This window comes from Anomaloglossus baeobatrachus, chromosome 3, assembly GCF_048569485.1.
Source record: "Anomaloglossus baeobatrachus isolate aAnoBae1 chromosome 3, aAnoBae1.hap1, whole genome shotgun sequence".
NCBI classification, from domain to species: Eukaryota; Metazoa; Chordata; class Amphibia; order Anura; family Aromobatidae; genus Anomaloglossus; species Anomaloglossus baeobatrachus.
In genome coordinates this window covers 327489868-327498729 of record NC_134355.1, presented here as the reverse complement: position 1 = coordinate 327498729, position 8862 = coordinate 327489868, and the positions used below count along the sequence as shown (strand labels likewise).

The 8862-nt window shown below is 41.3% G+C and overlaps 1 protein-coding gene across 6 annotated transcripts in view; it reads right to left on the bottom strand.

Moving 5' to 3' along the window:
- Positions 1-586: 586 nt before the first annotated feature.
- PPIL6 (peptidylprolyl isomerase like 6) overlaps positions 587-8862 on the bottom strand; it is a 93471-nt gene continuing 85195 nt past the window's right edge. For all 6 annotated transcript variants that reach the window (XM_075338349.1, XM_075338350.1, XM_075338351.1 and 3 more), the window contains one exon: positions 587-763. In XM_075338349.1, the coding sequence (XP_075194464.1) occupies positions 652-763 (112 nt within the window). In that variant the 3' untranslated portion in view covers positions 587-651. The remainder of the gene's footprint in view (positions 764-8862) is intronic.

Below are 8862 nucleotides of genomic sequence, written 5' to 3'. Positions count from 1 at the left end.
ACTGTCAGAGTTAACATCATCCTGCTCTGACTGAGACTAGTGGTGTGCCTTATATTCCATAATGTTCTCTGCTTTCTACTAATACACTTGATGAAGGCAAAGGAGGATAATTATGAGCTTTAATACCACTGCCCAGACACCTGGTGCCAATAGTACTGCTGCTGCTTGTAGCTCTCACATTCTTATTATTAGATGCTATGGTAAAAGGGCAAGTTTCCATTGCCACCTTTCCTTGCAGCATCATTTTTTACTACACTAGAATTAACCTGTTACTATTTTTATCCACAATTCTTCCTTTCCCAAAAGAAATGACCAAAACATGTTAGGTACATGACATGCCCCAAAAATACTACAGAGGCAACAAGCCGCAGTATTAAAGTGGTATGTAAGCATCTCAAATTAGAATAATATAATAGGTGTGTAAAAAAATCAGTAGCTTGTGACATGCACACTTCGTGAGACAGTTAGTTTTTTTTTCCTTTTGGCAAATATTTTTTTCAGCAATACTGATGGCCTGCTTCTGCATGAAGAATGAAAAAATATGTAATTACAGGTGCCATGACAGAGTTGGATAACATTTCAGTGTTTTTATTATGTTTACAAGAGAATAAATGACAGCATTTGTTGTAATTCAAAGAAAATATTTCATTGTCAAGGGGTAAAAATTCCACAATCCACAATTATGCAGTCCACTCTCGGTCTCTCATTGTATGTTGCGATGTCCTCCATTTTCTGTAGCACCTCACTACCTTCAATCAGTTGGCTAAAATGAAGAAAACCATTCCATTAGTTTCCATTGTTATGAAACATAAAATATACATACTGCTGAGGAAAAAGTCATAAGCGGGCTTTACACGCTACGATATCGTTAATGAATTATCATCGGGGTCACGGTGTTTGTGACGCACATCCGGCGTCATTAACGATATTACAGTGTGCAACACTTATGAGCAACCTTAAACGATCGCAGAAGCGGTCAAAATCTTTTGCCTCGGAGAGGTCGTCCTGAAACAAAAAATTGTTTTCTGCTTATTAGCGATGTTGTTCCTCGTTCCTGCGGCACCACACATCGCTGTGTGTGACACCGCAGGAGCGACGAACATCTCCTTACCTGCCTCCACCGGCAATGCGGAAGGAAGGAGGTGGGCGGGATGTTACGTCCCGCTCATCTCCGTCCCTCCGCTTCTATTGGACACCTGCCGTGTGACGTCGCTGTGACGCTGCACGAACCGCCCCCTTAGAAATGAGGCGGTTCACCAGCCAGAGCGACGTCGCAGGGAAGGTAAGTGCGTGTGACTGGGTTAAGCGAGGTTGTGCGGAACACATATTCGATGTCCATGGTTTTTGGTTAGGGATGATTAAGGAATGTTATTCTGAAATGCGTAAGATGTATTGAAGATCGCATTGTATGCCATCACAATAGTACACATGACAATTAACTTTGTAATATATACGATTACAGAATTTGGCATTATTTTCCTCCTAAACTGATTGATTATTCTTTCTTAAAATTCTGGATTCACAGGTAAAATCTGTCTTCAGTTAATACCACACCTCCCAATTACTGAGCTAGGAAATGACAGTTGGTGCTCATAAAGGTCTTTGGAGAACTGTAACTGGCGTTTTAGTAGAATTTGGCATTAGAATGCCTGTGTCTGCCTCTAACTCCTCCCTCCTTTCCCCTCACCCTCCTCCATAGCACCAACTGTCATCTAGTTCAGTAATGTTAAAATCGGTCTTTATTTGAATACAGATTTTAACCATGAATTGAGAAAGAATGATCAATCTAGGGGCAGAAAGAAACAGCTTTTTCCACTAACGTGCAGCATATTAGAAAGCTGCTTATTTTCATCTATACTATTGATTTACAAAATAAACATTAATATGACGGTTACTCTATAAATGTATTACAGCACCAAAAGTCAACTTGAATTTCAGCTTCAACAAAGTGATGATTTGAACCACATAATTTGGGCTTTTTCCAAACCTGTGTTATCACTATAGGTATTTAAATTGTAATCATGCTCAATAGTGAGTTTCTTCAGTCATACAGTCAAGTAGATCTCTCTATAAGTAGACTTCTTATATAATGGAGACAGCTGAGTTAAAGAGGATATCCACTACTTTTACATTGATCATTCATCCTTAGGATAGGTCATCAATATCTGATTGGCCTTGGTCCGACACCACACTTCCCCACCGAACATTTGTCCTCAGTGCCGGTGGTGGCAGCAGGAAATGCTCACTTCTGGAGCTGCCCCGTCAACTCATAGCAGCCATGGCCGGGTACTGCACATCCATCTCCTATTCAAATCAATAGGAGGCAGATGTGCAGTACCTGGTCGCAGCCAATATCAGAAGACGGGGCAGCTCCGGAACTGAACATTTCTTGCCGCCTGCTACTGCCGCCGGCACCAATAACAGCTGATCGGCGAGGGTGCCGGGTGTCGGACACCGGCTGATCAGATATTGATGGCCTATCCTAAGGGTAGGTCATCACTCTAAAGGTAGTGGATAGCCTCTTGAACTGTGCCTTTAATGTTGCAGCTCTGTGATAGAGGCTAACAGCCAGTCAGCACTTACAACTGCACATATACTGGTTCAGGAATCCAGTGCATGTTCATGCACACTGGCAATGCTCTAGCCAACATTACTGCGCTTGTGCTGGTCTACTGTGTGTAGGAACCAGTGCATGCACATTTCCGTGACCAAAGATTTGAGATTGGACCATATGGAATTCACATGTTACAATGGATGAGATCAGTATGAAAGCAGGGAGAAAGGTTATTCATCAGCAGGATACCATTGTTTACATTTGGAAGAAATATCAACACACCCTCAAATAAACATACATGGTATTAGTAAGGGTGCAGTATATTGACGATATAAATTGGATCGAGATTGCACTGCAATTCTCAAATTGGCCACAGCTGTCAAGAGTAGACCCAAGTGTGACAACTCCATATATATATATATCTATGCAGCTGCCATGCTCAAGTCGGGAGATGCACAGCCAGCTGAGCAGTGCTGTCAGATTTATCCGGTCGTATAAATGCACCCCAAGTGTAAAGTGTCACTGTCCGCCACGTATTCGTAAGAAGTCTACATAAAGTGGACAACTCCTTTTAAGAAGCAACTCTACTAATAAAGTATTGGTGCCAATCAAAAAAAAAGTACCACATCGGCATTTATTTTTTATTTCACAGCTAGAGTGGTGCTTTAAATCTAGGTCCCCTACCTCTACTTTTATACTCACCATCTGGCATATTCATCTGTTAACAGAACTGCTCCCATCAATTTTCTGCAATTTGTGATCTGGAAGCTGGTCCAGTGATTCATGGAGTGATCCGGAGATCACAGCTAAATAGAAGTCTATGAGAGCTTTGTTCTGGCTTTCAAAGACTTGTATTAAGAGCATGTGACAACTTCTGACTTCCCGACAGTCAGAAGTTACAGTCACAAGATGGCACCATGGGATCGGAGTGACGTTGAAAAAGAAGACACCAGAGGGTGAGACTGGTGGGCAGGGGACTTAGATTTACAGCACCACTCCAGTGCTGAAAAGGAAAAACTCTGGAATGGTGCTTTAAGAAAACACTAATGTACTTTTGGAGCATGATGCTATTTGGAAAAGCACTAGATGAATAGATGATTATTTATCATGATTACGTTGAATCAATATATGCAATATCTTGAAAAAGTATTCATACCCTGTAAACTTTTCCACATTTTTTTCACATTACACTACAAGTTAAATGTATTTTACTGGGATTTTACGTTATATACCAACACTAAGTAGAAGGTGTTTGTGAAGTGTAAAGGAAATAATACATGGTTTTCTAAATATTTTAAAATATAAATCTGAAAATTGTGATGAGCATTTGTATTCAGCTCCCCTGAGTCAATACTTTGTAGGACCTTACGCTACAATTACTGCTACATGTAATTTACGAACTTTACACATCAAGAGGCTGAAATTGTTGCTCATTCTTCTTTGCAAATAGCTGTAGCTCAGTGAATTGGGATGGAGAGCATCTGTGAATAGTAATTTTCAAGTCTTGAGACAGATTCTCAATGGGATTTAGGTCTAGACTGCACCATTTAAACACATGAGTATGCTTTGATCTAAACCATTCAATTGTAGCTCTGGTAGTATCATAGAATCATAGAATGTTAAGGCCCCATCGCGCACAGAGATAAATCTTTGGCATATCTGTGGTTGCAGTGAAAACATAGACATATTGTTCCATTTGTACACAGCCACAAACCTGGCACTGATTGTCCACAATTTCACTGCAACCACAGATCTGCCGCAGATTTATCTCTGTGTATGACAGGGCCTTTAGAGTTGGAAGAGACCTCTGGGGTCATACTGTCCAACCCACTGCTCACAGCAGGATTCACCAAACCATCTTAGACAGATATCGTCCTGCCTCTGTTTGAAGACTTTCGTTGAAGGAGAACTCACCATCTCTCATGGCTCTCTGTTCCAATCAATGATCACCCTCATTGTCAGTATGTTTAGGGTCGTTGTCTCAGGGGTGAATCCAGGGTGGGAGCGGTCAAAGGGGCATTTGGTCCAGGCACAGACGACAATTGGAAAAATTGGACCCTTTGATGCGGATATCCGGGGTATCTCCTCGACAGCTGCATTTTGCTGCTCCCGGACTGGGATGCAGCTCTGTGAGGCCGCTGTCAAGGTTACAGCTGGCTGAGACAAAGTGCAGTGCGCCAACTCCCATGATCAAATGCACATGCGCCTTTCAGACACGAGTATAATTGAAGCCTTGACCGCTGGCACTTCCAGGTCAGTGCGACGTCAGCAGCGTGATCAAGTTATCTGATCACATGGTTGACGTAACTGGCTGGCTCTGCAGAGGCGCAGACAGCATTGGTGGTAAGTGCTCCAGTGGAGTGGGAAGATGTGTGAGGAGACAGTATGGAAAGCAAAGGGGAAGGGAAAAATTTGATTACACAGTATGACAATTGAGAGAGGGATGGGTGCAGACACCGTATGAAGAGCTTGGAGGGGCATGTATGAGGAAGCAATCTGCATGGGGGAATGTGTGCGTACACAATATGGTGAGTGAGGTGGATGGGATGGGTGTGGACACAGACTTGGTAGCAGGGGGATATTTGAGGAGACAGTATGGAGAGTGAAGAGATAAATATGTAAAAAGACAGTATGGTTAGCAGGGGGTATGTCAGAGGAGACAGCATGAGGGAGGGGGGAATGTGTTAGTAGCCTTTTGAAGGGAATAGTGTGGGGAGACAGTATGAGAGGAGAAGATTGTGAGGGGCAAAGAATAGAAACTTGGTAGTGTATGGGGGATGGGCAGTATAGAGATGGAATAGCATGGGGGGGGCTCTGTAAGAGCACAGACAGGAAGGGACAGTATACTGAGGAGGGGGAGTGTGCTACGTTGGCACAGTATAGAGACTGTGCAGCATAGGGTGGATACAGTGTGAGAGGATAGTGTGAAGAGGGGGCTCAGTATTGAAAAGAAAGGGCAGTGTGGAAGGCATGTACCATACGAGGGACAGTGTGTGGGTCATATTTTGTGCAGGGAACACTGAGGGGCAATTATTTATTCAGTCGCATAGCATAGGGCATGTATTCTTATTCAAGGGCATTATAACCATTCTGCTATTTTTAAGGGTATTGCGTTGGGAAGTGCTGCAGAAGACCAGAGAAGATGGAAGTCTGCAGAGGCGAGCTGTGGATGTGAAAAGTCATCAGGGTGTCTGGACAAGATGAAGAAAAGAAAGCGAATTACATCAACATCATCTATAAGGTACCTGGATACAAATTATTTGCGATACTGATTAATTCTCATCAATACTGTAATTCCTGTATTGTCCGCAGTCTGATTATGACTGTCAACAACAAGTCCCAGTATTTCCTTAACATTCTTATGGTCAAACTTGGAGTTGTAGGTTCATGTGACACAATTGTATATGGTCAAGACAAAAAAATTTTTTGTTTTTGAGAAGTTTTTTTTTTTTTAAAATATACTATAAATCACCAGCAAGAAGAAAAAGTCAATATAAAAGAATATCTTTATTGATTATAAAATTTAAAAACATAGACAGGATGTGTCAAGGAGGCAAGCCCCACAGAAGGGGTTAAAATTATCAATCTAACCATAATGTTGGGAACACCATAATCTGCACATGATTACTAATATTATCAATATTACCCTGTATAAGAGACAATGCTAATATAAATATAGTTATAAATATGTATATAGTAACACAAAAGTGTTATAAAGTGCAAAATTCATAAAAATATAGTAACAACAAAGTACCAACTCTTATACCTACGGGATATCACAGAATACAAGTAAGCATCCCACACCCTCTCCGACCCACGTTTTGCACTGTGTAGCGCTTTTTCCAGGAAAAATATACCATACCATATACATATTTATAACTATATTTTTTATTAGCATTGTCTCTTATACAGGGTAATATTGATAATATTGGTAATCATGTGCAGATTATGGTGTTCCCAACATTATGGTTAGATTGATAATTTTAACCCTTTCTGTGGGGCTTGCCTCCTTGAGACATCCTGTCTATGTTTTTAAATTTTATAATCAATAAAGATGTTCTTTTATATTGACTTTTTCTTCTTGCTGGTGACAATTGTATATGGGTCTGACATGACATTACAATTGGAGTACCATGGTCTGATGTTGGTTCTTGTGATGTATTTCTGTACTTCTGGTGATGTTTTTGTACTGCTGATGGTTCTGCTGATGTATTTCGATACTGCTGATGGTTCTGATGATGTATTATTGTGCTATTATTAGTTGTGATCCTGAACACATGTAACAATCCATAACTTGTACGATTATATTTTACATAGCTATGTTAATAAAGTATTGTGCCATTTGACAAGTTAAGGGTTACTATGTTTTATTTTATGTTAGGAGCATTAAAGAGGTTGTCCAAGTTTGTGATGAAATTCTGCAGTCTTTTATGTGATTGCAGATGTCTGTATTCTAACAGTGCGTGCACTGCAAATTGTCAGGTTTCTCTGATGCCAGCGGTTAGAGTGGGAGCTCACAAAACCGAAAGTTTCGTGGCCTCGCTCAATACAAGTGAATTGAGTAAGGCTGGACACTGTAGTCGGAACGGAATATGGCAAGAAGTGTGCAAATCGCATCCTTGCGTTCACATGACCATCCACTCTTGCTGGTGGCATGGGAGAATCCGAACAGTGTGCAGTGCTTGCGCTGTGAGAATTCAGAATTTTGTAGTCAGAGTGACTGCAGACTTTCATCACAAGCCTGGACAAGCCATTTAATTATAAAATTAAGCAATGTAGCATGTCCAATTCTAATAGATTGTAATATACTCACTTTAGGGATTCAACTCGGCTTGCTGGTTCCAGTAGTCATCACATGGTCACTCCACTCATATGGGATTTTCATACTTATGGTCACATGTAGCACGTCTTCCTTCTCTCAATGTTGCAGGGCTGCAGTTTTCCACTGAACATTGAAAGAATTAGGAAGAGCAGCTTGTCAGCATGAAACTGTAAGTGCGCAAAGTGCATATGAATGAGCGGTCACATGAAAACGACTCACATCAGCCAGGGATGAGGGTGTGGGGGCGCCAAACTGAGTTCTTGCCCCAGGTGCTGGAAAACCTAATAAAGATCTACCTCTGCGTTGTTCTATGCCCCAGTGTCAAGTCTATTGCAGCTTCTAACAGGATTTCCCCTACATAGCTTTTTGCAAACTGAAAATGAGACTTCCTATGACTTGCTTTCAAAAATGGCTTTCTTCTTGACACTCTTCCATAAAGGTCAGATTTGTGGAGTATGCGACTGATTGTGCTGTGGACAGTTTCTCGCTCCTGAGCGGTAGATCTCTGCAACTGCTCCAAAGTGACCATGAACCTCTTGGCTGCTTTTCTTTAGTGCTCTCTTTACTTTGTATGACAGTTTAGGTGGACAGCCATGTCTTGGTAAGTTTGCAGCTGTGCCACTCCCCATTTTTGGATGATTGATAGAAAGATGCTTAGTGAGATGTTCAGAGCTTGGGTTATTTTTTTTATTACCGAAACCCTGCTTTATTTTTCTTCACAACGTTATCCCTTGACCTGTCTGGTGTGTTCTTTGTTTTTAGTGATGCTGTTTGATCCCTAATATTCTTAAAAAAACCTTAAGACCTTCCCAGAACAACTGTAGTAAATACTCAGAATAAATTACACACAAGTGGACTCTATTTACTAATTAGGTGACTTCTAAAGGCAATTGATCACTCAGGATTTTATTTAGGGGTCTCAGACTTCAGGAGGCTAATACAAATTCATGCCACAATTTTAAGATTTATAATTTTAAAATATTTAGAAAATCATATCATTTACAGTCACGGTTGTCTCTCTATTTTTGGAGACTAGTGACGGATTTGGGGTTGGTATCCCTCATTTCCATCTTGGACACTACATTTAAATGTGGTTTAATTTCTTTCAGTGCATCATGAGTTTATATCAGTTTTGTTGTCCAGCAGTTCCTAGCTGAGAGCTTACACGCCCCTTCAGGTTTAAGTAGAGGTGTTTCCCAGCAATCCTTGCTGAAGATACAAATCTATTTGTTCTCTGGCCGCCTTGGTGGTAGGTCCTGTGAAGGAGTGTTCCTGAGGTTGGACTTTATCCTTTTTGTTGCTGTTTTACCCTGTTTGTCTTACCTTTCCTTGCGTTATATTAGTACAGCGGTGGGGCTAGCGTCTCCCACCTGCCAACACGCTACAGGTTTTCTCATGGTCTCAGGTTCCTGCTCGGCGACAGTTGAATAGACTGTATAGGCCCTGGCTAGGAGAGTAGGGACAGCTACAGGTGATGATAGGAGGT